We start from the raw sequence: 22,556 nt of genomic DNA, 5'->3' as shown, positions 1-22,556 counted from the left end.
GTAACAGTTACAACAGTTCAACCAATATCCTTCCTTGATATACAGCCACTTTTCAAATTTGTACACTTGCAGAACAAGCCAAGTTAAAGTAGGCTTAAAGGTACTATTGATTCACTGACCTATCAATGTTTAATATGGTCCCACCTCATGATGCCAGTCCCAGACAGTGGTATTGTGCTTGTTAAATGGCCTTTGGATCTGTGCATCTGCTAGCTGGAGGGACTCTTTCCTCTCTCTGTGTATCTGACCCCAATCTGTTCCTGGCCCCGGTCCCAGCTGTCCTAGCCGCCCGAGCGCTATGCAGCCTCTCAGTCGGTCTGCAGTGTATCAGCACATAGCTAATCAGATCCAACAGGAGTGAATGGCAAGGCTGTTTAGTGTTCAACAGGCCTGTTTTCTCATGGTCCTCCTGATGTAGTCAAAGGCCTAATGCAGACACACATCCAATGCTCTTTAGCCATGGCCCTGGCTGCAGTTTAGGTGTGTGTGTGTGTGTGTGTGTGTGTGTGTGAGCGAGACAATGAAGAAGAATCTGCCTGGTTCCTGCCATGTAACTTCATATGTAAAGCCCTTAAAGATCTATCCCTCCATGTCCTCTGTGATTTTGACCCACCTGATCTCATCTGGACTTGTGAGCCGCACCTGGAATCCCCAGACAGCCAATCAGAGTTCATCCCCTGGGGGGTAAATGACAGGTAAACGTCGGGACCCACAGCCTATGTTCTGAGGGTGACAGGTGTGTGACAGAGAAAGGGGTGTCACTCCAAAGATCAGCACCCAAAACTTTGCTGCTAACCATTTTCTGTGGGCCTGTGTCAATGCTCTATAAATGATAATCATCCATTGAAGAAAATGTGTTTTCCATGAAGATCGTGCCTTTAAATGTAGATAAAGTGGTTCTCTGTAGCTCAACTGGTAGAGCACGGCGCTTGTAACGCCAGGGTAGTGGGTTCGATCCCCGGGACCACCCATACACAAAAAATTTATGCACGCATGACTGTAAGTCGCTTTGGATAAAAGTGTCTGCTAAATGCCATATTATTATTATAAACTGACTGACAACTACTATGTCATACAGCCTACATTCTTCATCTGTCAGTATTCCTCAACACAACAACAACATCTTACCTGGGATTTAAACATGTCTATACATGCTCTCTCTCCCTACAGACCTCTCAATTAATTTCCTTAACCACAGAGCCTACAAAACACCTTAAAGGCATAGATCCGCCCAAAGTTCTGATGTTTTCAGACCTCAAAAGTGGTCCTACTTTGGAGGTCGGAAAATGTCTGTAATTTTTATATATATATATATATATATATATATATATATATATATATATATATATACATACATACACACACACACACACACAGTGGGGAAAAAAAGTCTTTAGTCAGCCACCAATTGTGCAAGTTCTCCCACTTAAAAAGATGAGAGAGGCCTGTAATTTTCATCATAGGTACACGTCAACTATGACAGACAAAATGAGATTTTTTTTCTCCAGAAAATCATATTGTAGGATTTTCAATGAATTTATTTGCAAATTATGGTGGAAAATAAGTATTTGGTCAATAACAAAAGTTTCTCAATACTTTGTTATATACCCTTTGTTGGCAATGACACAGGTCAAACGTTTTCTGTAAGTCTTCACAAGGTTTTCACACATTGTTGCTGGTATTTTGGCCCATTCCTCCATGCAGATCTCCTCTAGAGCATTGATGTTTTGGGGCTGTCGCTGGGCAACACAGACTTTCAACTCCCTCCAAAGATTTTCTATGGGGTTGAGATCTGGAGACTGGCTAGGCCACTCCAGGACCTTGAAATGCTTTTTACGAAGCCACTCCTTCGTTGCCCGGGCGGTGTGTTTGGGATCATTGTCATGCTGAAAGACCCAGCCACGTTTCATCTTCAATGCCCTTGCTGATGGAAGGAGGTTTTCACTCAAAATCTCACGATACATGGCCCCATTCATTCTTTCCTTTACACGGATCAGTCGTCCTGGTCCCTTTGCAGAAAAACAGCCCCAAAGCATGATGTTTCCACCCCCATGCTTCACAGTAGGTATGGTGTTCTTAGGATGCAACTCAGCATTCTTTGTCCTCCAAACACGACGAGTTGAGTTTTTACCAAAAAGTTATATTTTGATTTCATCTGACCATATGACATTCTCCCAATCCTCTTCTGGATCATCCAAATGCACTCTAGCAAACTTCAGACGGGCCTGGACATGTACTGGCTTAAGCAACGGGGACACATCTGGCACTGCAGGATTTGAGTCCCTGGCGGCATAGTGTGTTACTGATGGTAGGCTTTGTTACTTTGGTCCCAGCTCTCTGCAGGTCATTCACTAGGTCCCCCCCGTGTGGTTCTGGGATTTTTGCTCACCGTTCTTGTGATCATTTTGACCCCACGGGGTGAGATCTTGCGTGGAGCCCCAGATCGAGGGAGATTATCAGTGGTCTTGTATGTCTTCCATTTCCTATTCCTATTGCAGATTCAGTCTTCCCAGCCTGGTGCAGGTCTACAATTTTGTTTCTGGTGTCCTTTGACAGCTCTTTGGTCTTGGCCATAGTGGAGTTTGGAGTGTGACTGTTTGAGGTTGTGGACAGGTCTCTTTTATACTGATAACAAGTTCAAACAGGTGCCATTAATACAGGTAATGAGTGGAGGACAGAGGAGCCTCTTAAAGAAGAAGTTACAGGTCTGTGAGAGCCAGAAATCTTGCTTATTTGTAGGTGACCAAATACTTATTTTCCACCATAATTTGCAAATAAATTCATTAAAAATCCTACAATGTGATTTTCTGGATTTTTTCTCTCTCAATTTGTCTGTCATAGTTGACATGTACCTATGATGAAAATTACAGGCCTCTCTCATCTTTTTAAGTGGGAGAACTTGCACAATTGGTGGCTGACTAAATACTTTTTTCCCCCACTGTATATACACACTACTGGTCAAAAGTTTTAACACACCTACTCATTCAAGGGTTTTTCTTTATTTTTACTATTTTCTACATTGTAGAAAAATAGTGAAGACATCAAACTATGAAATAACACATATGGAATCATGTAGTAACCAAAAAAGTGTTAAACAAATAAAAATATATTTTACATTTCAGATTCTTCAAATAGCCACCCTTTGCCTTGATGACAGCTTTGCACACTCTTGGCATTCTCTCAACCAGCTTCATGAGGTAGTCACCTGGAATGAATTTCAATTAACAGTTGTGCCTTCTTAAAAGTTAATTTGTGGAATTTCTTTCCTTCTTCATTTGTTTGAGCAATCAGTTGTGTTGTGACAAGGTAGGGTTGGTATACAGAAGATAGCCCTATTTGGTAAAAGACCAAGTCCATATTATGGCAAGAACAGCTCAAATAAGCAAAGAGAAACGACAGTCCATCATTACTTTAAGACATGAAGGTCAGTCAATACGGAACATTTCAAGAACTTTGAACGTTTCTTCAAGTGCAGTCGCAAAAACCATCAAGCGCTATGATGAAACTGGCTCTCATGAGGACCGCCACAGGAATGGAAGACCCAGAGTTACCTCTGCTGCAGAGGATAAGTTCATTAGAGTTACCAGCCTCAGAAATTGCAGCCCAAATAAATGCCTCACAGAGTTCAAGTAACAGACACATTTCAACATCAACTGTTCAGAGGAGACTGTGTGAATCAGACCTTCATGGTCGATTTGCTGCAAAGAAACCACTACTATTTTTTATTTATTTATTTTTAAAGTCATTTAGCAGACGCTCTTATCCAGAGCGACTTACAGTTAGTGCATACATCACTTTATTTATTTTTTTATTTTTTAAAATTTCATACCCCTGTGGGAATCGAACCCACAACCCTGGCATTGCAAACGCCATGCTCTACAAACTGAGCTACATGCCCTGCCGGCCATTCCCTCCCCTACCCTAGACGACGCTGGGCCAATTGTGCGCATCCCCATGGGTCTCCCAGTCGCGGCCGGCTACGACAGAGCCTGGATTCGAACCAGGATCTCTAGTGGCACAGCTAGCACTGCGATGCAGTGCCTTAGACCACTGCGCCACTCGGGAGGTCAACAATAATAAGAAGAGACTTGCTTGGGCCAAGAAACACTAGCAATGGACATTAGACCAGTGGAAATTTGTCCTTTGGTCTGGAGTCCAAATTTGATATTTTTGATTCCAACCGCTATGTCTTTGTGAGACGCGGTGTGGGTGAACAGATGATCTCCACATGTGTATTTCCGACCATAAAGCATGGAGGAGGTGTTATGGTGTGGGGGTGCTTTGCTGGTGACACTGTCTGTGATTTATTTAGAATTTAACCAGCATGGCTATCACAGCATTCTGCAGCGATACGCCATCCCATCTGGTTTGGGCTTAGTGGGACTATCATTTATTCTTCAATAGGACGATGACCCAACACACCTTCAGGCTGTGTAAGGGCTATTTTACCAAGAAGGAGAGTGATGAAGTGCTGCATCAGATGACCTGGCCTCCACAACCCCCCAAACTCAACCAAATTGAGATGGTTTGGGATGAGTCGGAGCACAGAGTGAAGGAAAAGCAGCCAACAAGTGCTCAGCCTTCAAGACTGTTGGAAAAGCATTCCAGGTGAAGCTGGTTGAGAGAATGCAAAGAGTGTGCAAAGCTGTCATCAAGGCAAAGGGTGGCTATTTGAAGAAACTGAAATATAAAATATATTTTGATTTGTTTAACACTTTTTTGGTTACTACATTTAACGAGCCATCCCCTCGCCTGGAATACCCTGTGCTGTAGTGTACAAAAGCCCTCTTATGACTCTACTCAGACACACTCTGGCCTCTGTGTAGGTTTATACAGGTCTCTGAGTTGTTTCCCCTTTTCCCGTAAAGCACCAATCTGCTGAGTATTAATAGGTTGATTAGTAGCTCTTTGACCAACAGGTATAAGTTAATTGGCCAGAGCAGAGGACACCGGGTAGACACTAAAGGAGGGAGGGAAAGAGAAAGAGGTGGAACTCTCCTCACTGAGGTCTTTGAGTTCTCTCTGGCACTGGCCACTCGTTCTCTCTCTTTCTCTCCCTCCCGCCCGCCCTCCCTCCTTCCTTCACACTATTCTGTGATAGCGTCACCTCCCTCGAAATGTTATTTCCCAGAGCCAGGCTGCAGTAAAGTAGAGGCTGCTGTTGTGCAACAAATTATTCTCCAGGACCACAGCCCACTAACTCTACACAGCTACACACAGACTGTAACTGAGGTCTATGGTGTCTTGTGCACAAGCTTCAGTCGTAAGCTACCTAAGGAGCAATAAAGAGACCAGGGCCCGAATCCACACAGCATCTCAGAGTAGGAGTGCTGATCCAGGATCAGTGTTGCCTTTTAGATCATAATGCATAAGATTATATGGACAGATCCTAGATCAGGACTTCTACACTGAGATGCTTTGTGGATACGGGCCCTGCACAGCATAAAAGGGAAAAGTGGGTTACCAGTCCAATAAAATAAAAAAATTAAAAAAAACCTGGTCACAAGAAAACGTGTACAACTTTCTGTGGCCCCCAGTCCTGGCCTGGACCCCAGACTAGAGGGGGGTAGTTCGAAGAGGAGGGGTGCTGATGTGTCCTCTTCCGGCCCCCTCTAGCCTGCTGCTAAACACTCCAGGAAACAAAATCCCCCTGATCTTATTTCCTGACCTGGCTTGTAACTTGGCTGGATCGCTCCACACTCACAGCATGGCAACCTCATGTTTTATAACTGTATCTAGCCAGGGTTACACACTACTGCTGATTAGGACCTACAGTGGCAATAACAAGTATGTGAACCCTTTGGAATTACCTGGATTTCTGCATAAATTGGTCATAAAATTTGATCTGATCTTCATCCAAGTCACAACAATAGACAAAAAGTCTGCTTAAACTAACAACACACAAATTATTGTATTTTTCTTGTCTATATTGAATACATCATTTAAACATTCACAGTGTAGGTTGGAAAAGTATGTGAACCCCTAGTATGTGAACCCCTAGGCTGGATTCAGCTAACCTGGAATCCAATCAATGAGACGAGATTGGACATGTTGGTTAGAGCTGCCCTGCCCTATAAAAAAACTCACAAAATTTGAGTTTGCTATTCACAAGAAGCATTGCCTGATATGAACCATGCCTCGTACAAAAGAGTTCTCAGAAGACCTAAGATTAAGAATTGTTGACTTGCATAAAGCTGGATAGGGTTACAAAAGTATCTCTAAAAGCCTTGATGTTCATCAGTCCATGGTAAGACAAATTGTCTATAAATGGAGAAAGTTCAGCACTGTTGCTACTCTCCCTAGGAGTGGCCATCCTGCAAAGATGACTGCAAGAGCACAGCGCAGAATGCAAAATGAGGTTAAGAAGAATCCTAGAGTGTCAGCTAAAGACTTACAGAAATCTCTGGAACATCTCTGTTGACGAGTCTACGATACGTAAAATACTAAACAAGAATGGTGTGCATGGGAGAACACCACGGAAGAAGCCACTGCTGTCCAAAAAAAACATTGCTGCACGTCTGAAGTTCGCAAAAGAGCACCTGGATGTTCCACAGCGCTACTGGCAAAAATATTCTGTGGACAGATAAAACTAACGTTGAGTTGTTTGGAAGGAACACACAACACTATGTGTGAAGAAAAAAAGGCATAGCACACCAACATCAAAACCTCATCCCAACTGTAAAGTATGGTGGAGGGAGCATCATGGTTTGCGGCTGCCTCAGGGCCTGGACAGCTTGCTATCATCAACGGAAAAATGAATTCCCAAGTTTATCAAGACATTTTGCAGGAGAATGTAAGGCTATCTGTCTGCCAATTGAAGCTCAACAGAAGTTGGGTGATGCAACAGGACAACGACCCAAAACACAGAAATAAATCAACAACAGAATGGCTTCAACAGAAGAAAATACGCCTTCTGGAGTGGCCCAGTCAGAGTCCTGACCTCAACCCGATTCAGATGCTATGGCATGACCTCAAGAGAGCGGTTCACACCAGACATCCCAAGAATATTGCTGAACTGAAACAGTTTTGTAAAGAGGAATGGTCTAAAATTCCTCCTGACCGTTGTGCAGGTCTGATCTGCAACTACAGAAAATGTTTGGTTCAGTTTATTGCTGCCAAAGGAGGGCCAACCGGTTAATAAATCCAAGGGTTCACATACTTTTTCCACCCTGCACTGTGAATGTTTACACGGTGTGTTCAATAAAGCCATGAAAACGTATCATTGTGTGTGTGTTATTAGTTTAAGCAGACTGTGTTTGCCTATTGTTGTGACTTATCCAGGTAATTCCAAAGGGTTCACATACTTTTTCTTGCCACTGTATACTATTGTGTAATATGGTTACATCTCTTCATTTGGGAAGATAATGAGGAAAATTCTACTCTGCTAAACTTTGTCCTACCTGTGCTAGTGTGTGTGTGTGTGTTTGTGTAATTGTTCCCTGTCAGAGGTTTGTGTGTGCGTGTGTGTACTCAGAGTTGCAGTGCATGTGTTAGGGATTAAGAGATTCCCTCTCAGTGAGTTGTCTGCTCTTCAGGTTTGGCATCATGCTGCAGTCTGTCTCACAGCACCCAGCCAGCCAGCCCTCACTTCACCAGCCTCAAGGTGTGTGTGTGTTCCCCATGAGATTTGCAGTGTGTGTGACTTTGGCATCATGATGTGGTGTTTATAAACAGCACGCTTACCCAAACCTCTCCATAAACCAGCATCTGGAGGTCAGAACCACAGATGTAGAACCAGATTACCCTATCCCCAAATCCTAACCAATAGGGGTAATCTTTACCAATACCCTTTTCTTCTCCCTCACTCCATCACTGCCAAGCGCCAATTCAATCAAAGGACTCCTTTACCTAAAACAGCCAGCAGCCAATTAAATCACAGGATTGCCTAACCAATCTCTGCAAGGAGCCAATCAGATTACAGAGCTCATCAAGCGCTGCCAGGAGCAATTCAGATCACAGGGCTTATTAAGCAGCGCTGCCAACAGCCAATGGGATGACAGGGTGTTGTGAGGTAAAGGAGTTTATTGCACATTCCCATCAGTGACAGGCTAGCCAGTGAACTAGATTAATCCAATGAAACCCTGGCACAGATTCAAGAAACCCCCACTGTAATACCTACCTAGGCTGCTTCATGCTAGAGAGATTATTTTACTATGCTGCAAGCAGGCAAAGTCAATCGGTATATGTGTAATGACAGAGTTCGATACACTGTCAAACTGAGAGATGTAAATTCATAGTAATATTTCCTTATCATACATGATGACTGTATGAGAAAGAGACAGAGAGATTAGTCTGTTTTGTTTCCTGTGTTCCACCACTGCAGTGATGTGTTCTCTGGCTTTCACTATCAGACAGGCAATCCACTGTGTAATACATCATGTGTTACTGTGTACTAGTGTGTGTGTGTGTGTGTGTGTGTATATGCTAGCACCCAGAGCATCTGTTCGGAGCTCTCACTCACTAGCCTTATCAGTGTCTGTTGTACTGATGAGAGGACCACTGATACAAACACTTTATCTCCATTTCACAAGAGCTGACAATCTCTCTCTCAGACCCTCTCACAGGCTAAATGAATATGCCAAGTGGAAAGAGAATGCAACAGGTACTTGACTGATAAGCCATGAGCATGACAAATTAACTATCGACTAACCTGTCAGGACAGGAGTGGGTGTTATTGGAACCAGTGATACTAACTTACATACAGTAGCCTTCCATTTAATGTCACACCAACTCTCAATAAGATATGGACCAAACTCAATTGCCTTGAGAGCATTCTATTTGGGATATAATTCAAGCACTGGCTGTTATTATTGTCCAAATCTGAGCATTAATAGAGAACAAAATCACTGATCCTGATTTCATCTTGATTTAGAGAATGTATTTGTAGAGTAAGTAGTAAACCCTTGTTTCCTGCTACGCTCAGTTTCTTCTTTCTCCTCTTCCCTGTCATATCTCTCCCTCCTATTCTCTCACTTTTTACTGCTGTAGAAGTTAGCCACCCGAATCATGCCATTCTGTTTGGTGGTGTAAAGCACGAGAAACTTTAATGCATCGTTTTAGAACCATTTCATTCCGCTTACTATCACATCTATGATTATAACAACTACAGTATCTCTATCATCTGAGGGTGTATTCCCAATCGCCTTAAGCAGTGTTTGATAACGTAATCAACGCAATGATAGCCAATAGAATAAGGGTTAGGACATTTGAGAGGGTATTGACTGCCTTTGTAATGTAATGTCCCATCCACAGTACAGGTATACTGTGAATACTACAGGTATTTTCTCTCCCTGTAAGCCAATGAGATTACTGTACTATGCCTATATGGCAGAGAGAGAGAGAGAGAGAGAGAGAGAGAGAGAGAGAGAGAGAGAGAGAGAGAGAGAGAGAGAGAGAGAGAGAGAGAGAGAGAGAGAGAGAGAGAGAGAGAGAGAGAGAGAGAGAGAGAGAGAGAGAGAGAGAGAGAGAGAGAGAGAGAGAGAGAGAGAGAGAGAGAGAGAGAGAGAGAGAGAGAGAGAGAGAGAGAGAGTGTGTGTGTAGGGTAGTGTACTCTGACAGGCTCCTGCAGTCTGGTTAGGAATTGGTCTATCTGGTCCTGGGGGATCACTCCGTCCAGGTGGGCCAGGTAGGTGTACAGCCCTGCGAACGTATCAAAGGGGATCGTCGCCGCTCCACCCTCCTCACTCTTCGTCAGGATTTCACACGCATACCTCAGGGCACTGATGATGGTCTGAACACACACAGAAAAGTCAGCAAAGCCCTGGCCATCAAGACAGTGCAATACTGCTTTCATGTGGTACTTTTAAGAACTACACCACAGTTTCTCTCTGGAGACTGACTGACATTTGGGAGCCAGTCACTCACCCCTCACAGAGCGAAGAACTGCATCTAGTAGATGTTGGCGCTGAAGTTCCCCAGGGCCAGCAGTGTCCAGCTGCTCTGAGGGCTGACATAGACCCTTCTACTTCTGCTGCAGCTCCTCCATACTGATCGTCTCCTTAGGAATTGCCTAGAAACACACATGGAAAGAGAAGGGCGAACAGGGGTTCAATTAGCTTGGTTCCTCTCAAGGTTTCTAACTAAAATGTAAAATGTACCCTGGACAGTTATAATAGGGGCAAGCTAGAGTACCAAATAGGAGAGAGGAGGCCTGGTGTCATTCTGTGGGTTACTGAGTACCTGTTTGTGTAGGACCTTGAGCAGGCCTGGAGTTAGTCCGGTATCGGTCTTCTGTGTGGCGACAGGCCTCTCCAGCCCCTCCTTGGTTGGTAGACGGTCTCCTTTGGACAGGGTAGAGAAGTACCTGATATAACAATAACAGATACACTTTAACAAAACAATAATTTCATCTTACCCTGCTCAGATACTGGGTAGTTACACAGCCATTGTACTACCACCTGTACCATAAAAGACCGGCTCTCTTGGTTGTATAGTCACATCCAGGGAGGCTGTACTTAACACTGCAAACCACTGTAGCTAGTACATCCCGAGGTTGGGTTCTGATGGCAGCTTTGGTGAACTGTTTGAGGATGTCTGGTAGTTAGTTCAGTGGGGGATGTTGATTTGCTGGGCACAGTACATAGTAGTATCTGGAGAAGGCATTGCTGGGAAATATAGTGGAAATGTTATTCAAGGTGTGATAATCAATATATTAGCTAGTTTAAATTGTATTAACTATACCCAGAGCACTGTCTTAGCTAGCTACTTTGAGCATACATAAAATATGGCTGACAAAGTCATGTCATCAGTTTAGTTACTAGCTACAAAGATTCTTACCTTAATACTGAATCGAATAACTTGCTCGGTGACAAAAAACTATAGATTAGTTGCTAAATTACATAAAAAGTTGATTTGGTTTAGGGACCGGACAACCTCATTTTCATTGCATAGTAACCCTAATGTTTGCCGTCAACGTCACATAGTAAAAGTAAGTGTCGCTGATTGGACTAGAAAGATGACGTGATTTGCTGCAAAATATTTGTTCAACCGCCAGGTGGCATTGTAAACAAAGGCAAACAGCAGAGCATCTTTCCGAACACTTGATACATGGCCTCTGTCTGCTCATATGAGAAACATTTCAACAAAAACAGACATACAAAGGAAAACAATCATCAACATCAGGACTTTTATTATTAAATTGAAAATACAGGTTTACACTTATCAACTCAGATGAATAGAAAAGAGGATGACATCACGATTTAGTAACAGAGAGAATCAGAACAGACAACTGAAAAGCACAGACAGTAATATGCTCATGATCCACCCGCCCTAAAACAAGACCACGGTCTGACACACACACTCCATAAATTCACACTTGACAGGAAATGTACATATGTGTTTGTGTGTGTGCATATTTGGTGTGTTCTGGTACCCGTTCAGGTTCTTACTTGTACAGAGGGCTGTGTAACAAACACTTGCAAAGAGTATAAAAAACCCTCAACAAAAACAAAGCAATCATGATGAAACGATAATGAGGATGTTTAAAAAGAACGAAACACAGGTTATGAAACTTATCCAAATGTGCTGATCTGTTCCAACAGTTTTTTCTGCTAGTTATCTCTCTCCTCAGTCCATCCACCCTGCTCCTACATCACCCCCCTCCCTCAAACCCTCTGCTCCCTGTCTTGATATAAAAATAGAGCTCTGGGACAGACTGTTACACCCCACCTCCCCTGGACAGCTCTAGAAGTCGCCCTTAGGCACAGGTCTAGAATAAACGTACCCTCCCCAAATCCATCTACATGGACTGTGACCCATTAACCCATTATACAACCTTGGACAGTTCTGGAAGTCACAGATCTAGGATCAGCTTACCCTCCCCAAATCCTGACCCATTCCATTTGCCCCGCCGGTGCTCTATCTCTTGCCCCTCTTGTTTCCCACTGGGGGCTTCTTGAGCTGCAGCAGTGGACCTCCCGTGCCGAAGCCTGTTGCGGGAGGGTTGGACACGCCAAACGTCAGGCCTGCAGACGCGTTGAGGCCGGGGTTACTGAAGTTAAACCCTGAACTACTGCTGCTACCAAAACCTGGAGAGAGGAAGATAGGAGGAACAGAAGAAAGAGAACATGAGTTATTAACATAATGTGTCTGCTCACAGGGAGTGTGTGTGAGTCTGCTCACAGGGGAGTGTGTGTGAGTCTGCTCACAGGGAGTGTGTGTGAGTCTGCTCACAGGGAGTGTGCGTGTGTCTGATAAAACGCCCTCCAGAGAGCTTGCACAAGGAGGTAAGGTGTGTGTGTGTGTGTGTGTGAGTGTACCTGCACTCAGGCTCCCTCCCGAGGGCTTGCTGGCAGAAGAGAAACCAAATGAGGAGCCCCCCGTCGCTACCCCCCCGAAACCTGGACCCCCACCAAACACTGCAGGAGAGAGAGATTGAGGGAGCCAAGCTTTAGTAACACACACACACACACAATGCTGCTACTACGAGAGGGAGAGGAGGGAGCTTAGCTTCATGGACACACACACACACACACACAGCTACTGCAAGAGTCAGAGAAAGCACAGTAGCTAAGCCTCTGTAATGACTCACTCACAAACATGGTATACTGAAAGTGGACTGTATCCAATGAAGAGAGTAAAGCATAGACACCCACGCCATACCACAGCTACAGGCAGACTGTTTCTGCCCTAGATAGTGAAGAGCTTAACTCACACCACATACATTCCTTACACTGCCACCAGTCTTCCACACACACAAGGATGGGGGAGAAATGGGAGGTAGAGTGAGATCAACAGAGACAGTGAGAAAGATCCATAGTAGAGATGGATGGGGAAGAGAAAGAGAAGACTAGATGTACCTCCAAGGCCTGAGGTGCCCAAGCTAGACCCCACTCCCAAGGCAAAGGGGTTTCCCAAGCCAGACCCCAGGGACGCCTGGCTCCCTGAGACAGAGAGAGCACACAGCTTACTCCTCTGGACTAGGGAGTGTCTGTTTGTGTGTGTTACTGAAGTCAAGTTCCCCCTCTCCTCTGCAACGTTCAGTGGTGATATAGGCTGCGTGTGTGAATAGAGCAACATCTCAGGACCCTGTGGATCAGTGGTTCTATATAACATTCCACCAGACTACACTAGTCTTCTAAGCACAACCTGTCTCACCCCAACACTAACCTTACTGCCACATCGAAGTTGTTCCCCTTGAGATAATCACTACACATTTCCACAAATACATAAGCGACTGTGGATTGATTTTCACAGATAAAATGGTCAAATAAATGTTACTGTGGTAGAAACATGTCTACTAGTTCCTTCACTCAGAACCTCAGTGCACCTGTATCGTTTCTCAAATTGGATTCTAGAGATGCAAACTCAGCTAGGTTTGTAGCTTTATCCAAATTGTAATCGTTAATTCTCTTAAATCCAATTGGGTGTTCAAAAAAAAAAAAATCAGTAATTTACCACTCAAAAAGAAACAAAGACAAGGTTGCTCCTTTAAAAACGCATTTATTGTCAATTTAAAGCAATTCCACTTCCATAAAACAGACACAGTTAAAGGACACAACCGATTGTTAATTCCTAGCGGCTATATTGCATTTCACAAGTTTTCCAAAACTATTCAAGATTCCAAGAGTGAAGGAACTAGCATGTGCCAGAAAAAATGCATCGCAAAATTATTACTATTAATATATGTCTAGTTTCAAAGGCACACAATATTATATAGTATCAGATATATGCATAATCGTCAACAACAAGCATTGGTTATATTTAGATTAAACACGCTGTTCTAAACAAAAGCACTCTGAATCAGTGTTCAGGGATGTGACACGTTCTGTACGTTAGAGATAGAAATGTAATGAATAGAGCTGATATGATTCCCTATTCTACATGACAGACAATCACATCTGTTTTACGCAACACATTTCTATCTGAACGTTCTGTAACGTCACACCCTCCTGAACAGGCCACAGAATTGGCATCTGTGTTTGATCCAGTAGGGAAAATACATTTCCCAGCCAATACCAGTGTTCTACATACATCCCAGCACATCGCTGGCTCCATCTAGCTATTCCTCTGAGTCTGAACACTGTCTGAGTGGACGGACAGTCTCTCAGCCAGTCACTCCAACCACAACTAGTCTTCTACTAGCAGTCTTCTGACCTCATAGAACCCCTCTTAAAGCCCCAAGACATTCATCATAGTCCTGTTAGCCAGCCCTGTCACACTAACAGGAGTCTGCTATCTAGAGCAGACCACGAGTTCCAGAACCAATCACAGAGTTCCAGAACTAATCTGTGTTCCAGTTCCACAACTACTTAGCTACTCATTCTAGAACAATCAAAGTTTCAGAGTGGTTCCGGAATGTTAGAGTGAGATGGCGGACAGACGGGTCAGTCCAGAGCAGCAGTTGGTTAATATTGGAGCACAAAATGGCCGACTCAGAATAGAGAAAAATACTGATTTTTGGCACTAATGATCCAACTGGCCTTCCCAAGGCAGTCGATACAAGCAGCAAGTTCACTCCATCTCTCCCCTGCTAAACTAGTGAGTGATGTAACACCGTATCCCTTCTATTAAATAGAATGGATTATGAAACTAAAGAGAACTAGGTTCCGTCTTACAGACAGACTGTTCCGTCTTACATCAGCCCCTCTGGCATCTATATCCTGGAATGAGGTAAACCTGCATGGTAGACCACCCGCCAGTGTTAAGTAGTGTGTGTAGGAAGTACTGAGAAATCACAATCATTATCTTAGTCAAAAGGTTATTGTAGAATGCATAGTGATGGATTCAAAGTGATATGGACTGTCAAGTAGAAGTGGGTGTCTTGTCTGTGTGTGTTTAGATTACTGTACAATGATCATTACCGGCTGAGGCAGTCAATGTCCTGTCTACAATGCAAATACACAGACAGACACATGCACACCTGGCCACTTCAGCAACCAGAGCCTGCTGTTATTGCTATTACAACTAAAGACGCTGCCGTGGTTACAAAAAGGAATGCATATCTTCAACGATCTTTCACTGAAATTAAAACACAAAACACCCTTTTGATCTATGACCTGCACAGTAAATGACAATATCGTCTTTAAACACTAGGCTATACACTGTCAGATAGTCAACTTTTTAAATGTAATCCTGAAATATAGCTGAAGCATGTCAATCAAAGACAAAATGACAGATGCTGAGAAAAAATACAGATGATGATTCATTACATACAACCTAGTTGGGAATGGAGATCAGGTGGTCTAAGGCTGGTGTGTGCGTGTGAGTGAGTGTGATTTAAGTGCTTATCAAGACTGCTACCACACAGTGAAAGCTACATTACTGCTTTATAAAAACACACAGACACAACTGTGCCCTAATCTAAACCAGTTTGTACAGGAAATTCCTAATTTAAAAAAAGGTTGAGACCCAATTTCCGAACTAAACCGATTTGGACACTTGCGTCCTAATCTCCAGACTAACTACCTAAGATATTTTATTCTCAATAAAATCAAAGCAGTTCAGCTTCACAAAAAAGCACCTTCATTAAATATAGATATTCAAGAACCCATTCAATATAAATTAAGAGACTGAACCCAAAGAGAATGCAGCCTCCTGGCATTCAAATAATTTTAGTCTAGAGTCTGTCTGGGACAGATTTGAGAGCTGTGAATGAATACCCAGAGATACGAGTCCTGCTTTCCAGTTTCATCTCCAGTGATCTGAGCACTCTACACCTTTTCATTAATCTTAGGTCCCATCCATTATTTTTCCCACTAGAGGAAGTGCTTCTCTTATGGCGGGGGAGAGAGAGAGAGGAGAAGAGAGAGGAGGGGGAAGAGAGGAGGGGAGGGGGAAGAGAGGAGGGGTGGAGAGAGGGAGAGATGAGGAGAAAAGCATAGAGCTGAGTAATGGCCCCTGCTAGGTTCATGAACAGGCATTTCCAACACTGCCTCAGAAAGATTGCTTTGGGTCCAATGCCCGTGAGGAAAGGGTATTCTCACACGTATCAAGCAGAACCACTGGAGAAAGAAACTGAACACGGTTTGGAACTTACTATGTTGCTTTTACAATCTCCTCTTTCTCCTTCCCTCCATTTCTCTCCCTCTTTCCGGCAAAAGAAAAGACAAACTAAACAAAAAGTTTGTCACTGGCTACATTTTTATTCTGTCCCTCTTTCCTTCTCTCCCCCTACATCTCAGTATCTCTCCTCCCCCCTTCCTCTCTCAGACTGAGGGGTGGTAAGGTGAAAGGTCAAAAGGTGAGGGGGTCAGGGTTCTAGAACTTGAAGGCGGAGGTCAGACCTGGGCCGGGCTGCTGCTGCTGGCTCAGCGTGGCTGCCATGGCGACCGCCGCCGCATTGGGGACGCTGCTGAAGGGGGCGGGGCCGGTGGTGATGCGTGGGGCGCTCTGCCACGTCTTACTGGCCACCCTCTTGGACTCGAAGACGTCCGTGGAGTCCTCCAGGAAGGCCCGGCGGTACCCCAGGTACTGCTGCTTCAGGGTCTACAGATACCCAGAGGAAGAACCTTAATCACTTCATTCAAAACACTCAATCTTTATTTCTTGTAACAAGGTGATTTGTCATAGAACAGTCAACAGTGATGTCTGTAGGAATTACCTTGACGTTCTCGTGTACTGACTGGAGCTGAGCAGCCAGAGCCACAAACGTCTGGTACAACTTCTGCATGGCCAGTGAAAGATCTACACACACAATATCGAGTGAGACACAGAAACACATACATAAAGAGTATGAAGAAAGTCATGAGTCTGTGTGTATGTATGCATGTATTCTATGCATGTTACCCTGTGGTGTGATGTGTGATCCACTGCCCTGTGTAGTGAGGTGATTCTCCAGTTCCTCTATCTGCTGTCTGTACTGCTGCAGCTGGACCTCAAACTGTTCCACTAAACACCGGAAATAACTACACAGACAGAGAGAAAGAGACAGACAGGATTCAACTTATTGCGGGTAAAATGCAGTACAATCTATGTCGTTCCAAAAGCAAAAAGGGGTATGGTAAACTATATATTTACACAAAAGTATGTGTAAAACCCTTCAAATTAGTGGATTCAGCTATTTCAGCCACACCCATTGCTGACAGGTGTATTAACTCGAGCACACAGCCATGCAATCTCCATAGACAAAACATTGGCACTAGAATGGCCTTACTGAAGAGCTCAGTGACTTTCAACGTGACACCGTCATAGGATGCCACCTTTCCAACAAGTCAGTTAGTCAAATTTCTGCTCTGCTAGAGCTGCCCGTCAACTGTAAGTGCTGTTATTGTGAAGTGGAAACGTCAACGGCTCAGCCGCGAAGTGGTAGGCCACAAAAGCTCAGAACGGGACCGCCGACTGCTGAAGCGCGTAAACATTGTCTGTCGTCGGTTGCAACACTCACTACCGAGTTCCAAACTGCCTCTGGAAGCAACTTCAGCACAAGAACTGTTCATCGGGAGCTTCATGTAAAGGGTTTCCATGGCCGACCAGCCGCACACAAGCCTAAGATCACCATGCGCAATGCCAAGCGTCGGCTGGAGTGGTGTAAAGCTCGCCGCCATTGGACTCTAGAGCAGTGGAAATGTGTTCTCTGGAGTGATGAATCACGCTTCACTATCTGGCAGTCCAACGGACGAATCTGGGTTTGGCGGAAGCCAGGAGAACGCTACCTGCCCCAATGCCTAGTGCCAACTGTAAAGTTTGGCGGAGGAGGAAAAATGGTTTGGGCTGTTTTTCATGGTTCGGGCTAGGCCCCTTAGTTCCAGTGAAGGGAAATCTTAACGCTACAGCATACAATGACATTATAGACGATTCTATGCTTCCAACTTTGTGGCAACAGTTTGGGGAAGGCCCTTTCCTGTTTCAGCATGACAATGCTCCCGTGCACAAAGCGAGGTCCATACAGAAATGGTTTGTCGAGATCGGTGTGGAAGAACTTGACTGGCCTGCACAGAGCCCTGACCTCAACCCCATCGAACACCTTTGGGATGAATTGGAACGCCGACTGTGAGCCAGGCCTAATCGCCAACATCAGTGCCCGACCTCACTAATGCTCTTGTGGCTGAATGGAAGCAAGTCCCCGCAGCAATGTTCCAACATCTAGTGGAAAGCCTTCCCAGAAGAGTGGAGGCTGTTATAGCAGCAAAGGGGGGACCAACTCTATATTAATGCCCATGAATTATGAATGAGATAATCGACGAGCAGGTGTCCACATACTTTTGGTCATGTAGTGTAAGTTCAGGGGGATATAACAATGATGGTGATGGGAGTACTCACTCATAGGGAGCTGTGTTGTCGTGTTGGAGTCCAGGGGGAGTCTTCTGAGTCCGCAGAGCTATGTCTGCATTCTTCAACTCCTAGACGAGGAGGGAAAGAGAGAGAGAGGGACTATGATGTCCAGCAACAGTAAGGGCATGTGTATGTTGAGCCTTAATTCCTCAAAAGACAGTGTGACATCAGTGTGAGTGTGTACCTGTGCGGTCTCCATCTTCAGTTTGTCTATAGCCAGGGCGTTTCTCTGTAGTCCCGAGGCGCTGACAGACAGCAGCTGTTTGAGACTCTTGATGTCATCCTGAACCTTCAGCATGGCTTTAGAAGACATCCTGCTGATCTCCTCGTGAACTTGCTTTTGCTCCTTCACAAACTTCCTACAGGACGGACAATTCACACATCAACACAATGCAATGCATCTTCATGACCAAAGATGTGCAAACAGTACTGTTATAGCCACACACACACACTAACATGGGGTGTAGTTGAAGAAAAGTACTGCTTTACGTACTGGAAGTTGTCTACATCCTGACAGATGACTGGAGGCAAATGTTCATCTTTCAAAGCTTTACTGTCCCTGAGAGTGAGAGGAAAGAAAAATAAACAGGGACAAGAGTCAGATATACACTACCGGTCAAACGTTTTAGAACACCTACTCATTCAAGGGTTTTTCTTTATTTGTACTATTTTCTACATTGTAGAATAATAGTGAAGACATCAAAACTATGAAATAACACATATGGAATCATGTAGTAACCAAAAAAGTGTTCAACAAATCAAAATATATTTTATATTCGAGATTCTTCAAATAGCCACCCTTTGCCTTGATGACAGCTTTGCACACTCTTGGCATTCTCTAAACCAGCTTCATGAGGTAGTCACCTGGAATGCATTTCAATTAACAGGTGTGCCTTGTTAAAAGTTAATTTGTGGAATGTCTTTCCTTCTTAATGCATTTGAGACAATCAGTTGTGTTGTGACAAGGTAGGGGTGGTATACAGAAGATAGCCCTATTTGGTAAAAGACCAAGACCATATTATGGCAAGAACAGCTCAAATAAGCAAAGTGAAACGACAGTATTATTACTTTAAGACATGCAGGTCAGTCAACATGGACAATTTCAAGAACTTCGAAAGTTTCTTCAAGTGCAGTCGCAAAAATCATCAAGCGCTATGATGAAACTGGCTCTCATGAGGACCGCCACAGGAATGGAAGACCCAGAGTTACCTCTGCTGCAGAGGATAAATTCATTAGAGTTACCAGCCTCAGTGGAAATTTGTCCGTTGGTCTAGAGTCCAAATTTGAGATTATTTTTGTTCCAACTGCCGTGTCTTTGTGATACGCGGTGTGGGTGAACGGATGATCTCTGCATGAATATTTCCCACCATAAAGCATGGAGGAGGAGGTATTATGGTGTGGGGGTGCTTTGCTGGTGACACTGTCTGTGATTTATTTAGAATTCAAGGCACACTTAACCAGCATGGCTACCACAGCATTCTGCAGCGATACACCATCCCATCTGGTTTGGGCTTAGCGGGACTATCATTTGTTTTTCAACAGGACAATGACTCAACACACTTCCCGGCGGTGTAAGGGCTATTTTACCAAGAAGCACAGGGATGGAGTGCTGCATCAGATGACCTGGCCTCCACCAAATTGAGATGGTTTGGGATGAGTCGGAACGCAGAGTTAAGGAAAAGCAGCCAACAAGTGCTCAGCATATGTGGGAACTCCTTCAAGACTGTTGGAAAAGCATTCCAGGTGAAGCTGGTTGAGAGAATGCCAAGAGTGTGCAAAGCTGTCATCAAGGCAAAGGGTAGCTATTTGAAGAATCTCAAATATATTTTGATTTGTTTAACACTTTTTTGGTTACTACATGATTCCAAATGTGTTATTTCATAGTTTTGATGTCTTCACTATTATTCAACAATGTAGAAAATAGTACAAATAAAGAAAAACCCTTCAATGAGTAGGTGATCTAAAATGTTTGACCGGAAGTGTATGACCTATTATGATGATCATAACAAACAATGGTTGGTCAAGAAATGACACTGTGGACTCTCATTGGTCCAGACGGTTGTCAGTCAGTGGGACTCACTGTGGGCTGGCCCCTGATGATTTGTCGCTTTTCTTCTCTGAGGAGGTGCTGAAGTCGACTCCACCCAGTCCAAGGCTGGGGGCCGCTGAGACCGCCGCGGAGGTAGAGACCAGGGAACCCAACGTCAACCCCCCTGATCCAAGAGTGGTCTGGCCCAAACCTGAAAACATACAAGCATTAACACAAACACACTGACACCCACAAACACACACAACCATGCAAATGTTAGTCTGACACCCATACAAACCTAACGCAAACCCCAGTCCTCCAAGAGTGGACTGGCCCAGACCTAAGATCAACACATAATCAAAAAGATGTTAGTCACTCACTCACACACACACACACACACACTATCCAACAGTGTAAGAAAGAGCAGAGACGGATCATTCACTACCTCCAAATAAGGATTGTAGTGAAAAGACAGAGATAAGAGCTAGAAATGGAAAAAGATAGAGGTATGATGAGAGACCCAGAGAGAGAGATGTGTGTAATTAACTAACCAGTAGGAGCCATGCTAGAGAACAGAGAGAGATATGTAGTTAACTAACCAGTAGTAGCCATGTTAGAGAACATACTGGAACCCAGCGATAGACCTGTGGATGGGGCTGTACTTGCAGCCACACCCCCTAGGTTGAGAGAGAATCCTGAGGCTCCTTGCTGTGGCGCGGTGGAGGTGAGGACGGAGCCTAGTGTCAGTCCTGCCCCTGTGGGGGCTGAGGAGGCTGCAGTGAGGGAGAAGGGTTGGGCCGAGGCAGAGGGTTTATTGAAGGCCATACTGAAGCCCGTGGTGGGGGCTGTAGAGGCTGCTGGGGCACCTGGGAGAGACAGCAGGTAGAGCAGGGTTAAAGCTAGACTCAACCATATGACATCTTCACCCACAGACATTAACAATAAATTAATCTGCCAAGACTGGCACTATTGTATCGTCATGTGAAGGCTCAGATTGGGATGAGCCAATGGTAGCAGTGGAAGTCTTGACTGATGTGTAGCTACATTGATGGAAAGCTCACCTAATGTAAGGCCTTGGGTGGGTGCAACAGCTCCTGTAGCAAAACAAGAACACAACTCCATAACTACAATAATCACCTACACCTAAATCTATGTGGTGTCTGTATATTTATTTGTGCTTCGGGGTAGGAAACAACAAGCATGAGGCAGGTCTGCAGAGGGAGAGAGACCGACAGGCAATGTTGAAAACGTGTGTACCTACCTGAGGCAGGAGTGTTAAAGGAGAACCCCCCAGTAGGTTTCTGAGAGAACAGGGACCCCCCCAGCCCCAGAGAAGAGGTGGTGGTGGTGGTGGCTAGGGCTGTAGTGCCCAGAGCTCCACTCAGAGTAAACCCACCTGTACCTGCTGCAGCTGGGGTACTAGAGAAAGGAGTGAGAGAAAGAGAGGGGGAGATAGAGAAGTACAAAACATTACATGACTTTGCAGTATGCCTCACCATATTTACAGACGTATGCCACTGTCACAATTACAATGTATATCTGTTGAATACGAACAGTAACTAGCTATGACATAGAAATGGTAAGCCCGAAGTCTAAAACCCATATTGATTATAAACAATTACACACTTCTTTCTTTCTCTCCCTGCCTCACACCCACGAGAAACACAACAAGTAGTTGACACACCCATAATATATTAGCAGTTTGACACACTTACACCATAGAGCTGTTTGCATGATTACTTCTACATCGATATTTAGATAGCTAGTTAGTTAGTTGGCTACAATACATCCTGGGTAAACCGCACTGTATCGACATATCCGCGAGATAAAGTTAACGTACGTCAGCCGTACAATTCTTACCTGGCAGCGGCTCCAAACGAAAACCCTCCGCCAGTGTTGGTGGAACCAATAGCCCCGGATCCGAAATTAAAGCCTGACATATTTTAACAGCAACAAACAACCACGTTTCTAGTTAATCAAACGTTATCTAACAGACTGTTCGCTAGCTGTCAGCTAGCAACTAGCTAGCTAGCTTTGAAAGATAAGAACGCCCGCGTGGAGGCCAGTGTGACTCTAACACTGTTGCTAAGAAATCATGGTAACGTGAAAGAAAATAAAAACAACATACTACTTATTTAAACTCACACGCTTAGTAACGTATACACCTTTACAGAGATCTGAAACGTAAGTAATCCGTTATGCATATAGTTAAACAGCACTAAAATGTTAACTTCCTTCTCAAAACTGTTTTTCTGAATCCGCGCTTTACCCCCAATGTATTTTTCGGTTATTGTGGCCTGCTGGGATACTGGAGGAC

At 44.3% G+C, this 22,556-nt stretch overlaps 1 protein-coding gene and 1 pseudogene across 5 annotated transcripts; both read right to left on the bottom strand.

Annotated features, from left to right (window-relative positions):
• Nucleotides 1-7,679: 7,679 nt before the first annotated feature.
• On the bottom strand, nt 7,680-10,602 carry LOC121549454 (annotated as a pseudogene).
• A 501-nt stretch (nt 10,603-11,103) lies between these two features.
• LOC121549753 (nucleoporin p58/p45-like) lies at nt 11,104-22,534 on the bottom strand. Of its 5 annotated transcripts, XM_045210497.1 has the most exons (15): nt 22,100-22,534; nt 21,501-21,658; nt 21,301-21,333; nt 20,839-21,105; nt 20,538-20,579; nt 20,291-20,450; nt 18,704-18,769; nt 18,395-18,569; nt 18,199-18,278; nt 16,726-16,844; nt 16,541-16,623; nt 16,224-16,425; nt 12,798-12,881; nt 12,258-12,356; nt 11,104-12,026 (listed from the first exon to the last, which is right to left on the bottom strand). In XM_045210497.1, exons 1-15 carry the CDS (start codon nt 22,177-22,179, stop codon nt 11,857-11,859), a joined length of 1,818 nt encoding a protein of 605 aa, XP_045066432.1. In that variant the 5' UTR covers nt 22,180-22,534; the 3' UTR covers nt 11,104-11,856. The 5 variants fall into 5 exon arrangements, with proteins under 5 accessions (XP_045066432.1, XP_045066433.1, XP_041717550.2 ...); XM_045210498.1 differs by lacking the exon at nt 12,798-12,881; XM_041861616.2 differs by lacking the exon at nt 20,538-20,579.
• Between the last annotated feature and the right edge of the window lie 22 nt (nt 22,535-22,556).

Source organism: Coregonus clupeaformis, chromosome 34, assembly GCF_020615455.1.
Source record: "Coregonus clupeaformis isolate EN_2021a chromosome 34, ASM2061545v1, whole genome shotgun sequence".
Lineage (NCBI taxonomy): Eukaryota > Metazoa > Chordata > Actinopteri > Salmoniformes > Salmonidae > Coregonus > Coregonus clupeaformis.
Note: the sequence above shows the minus strand (reverse complement) of the source record. Positions and strands in the feature narration are given on the sequence as shown.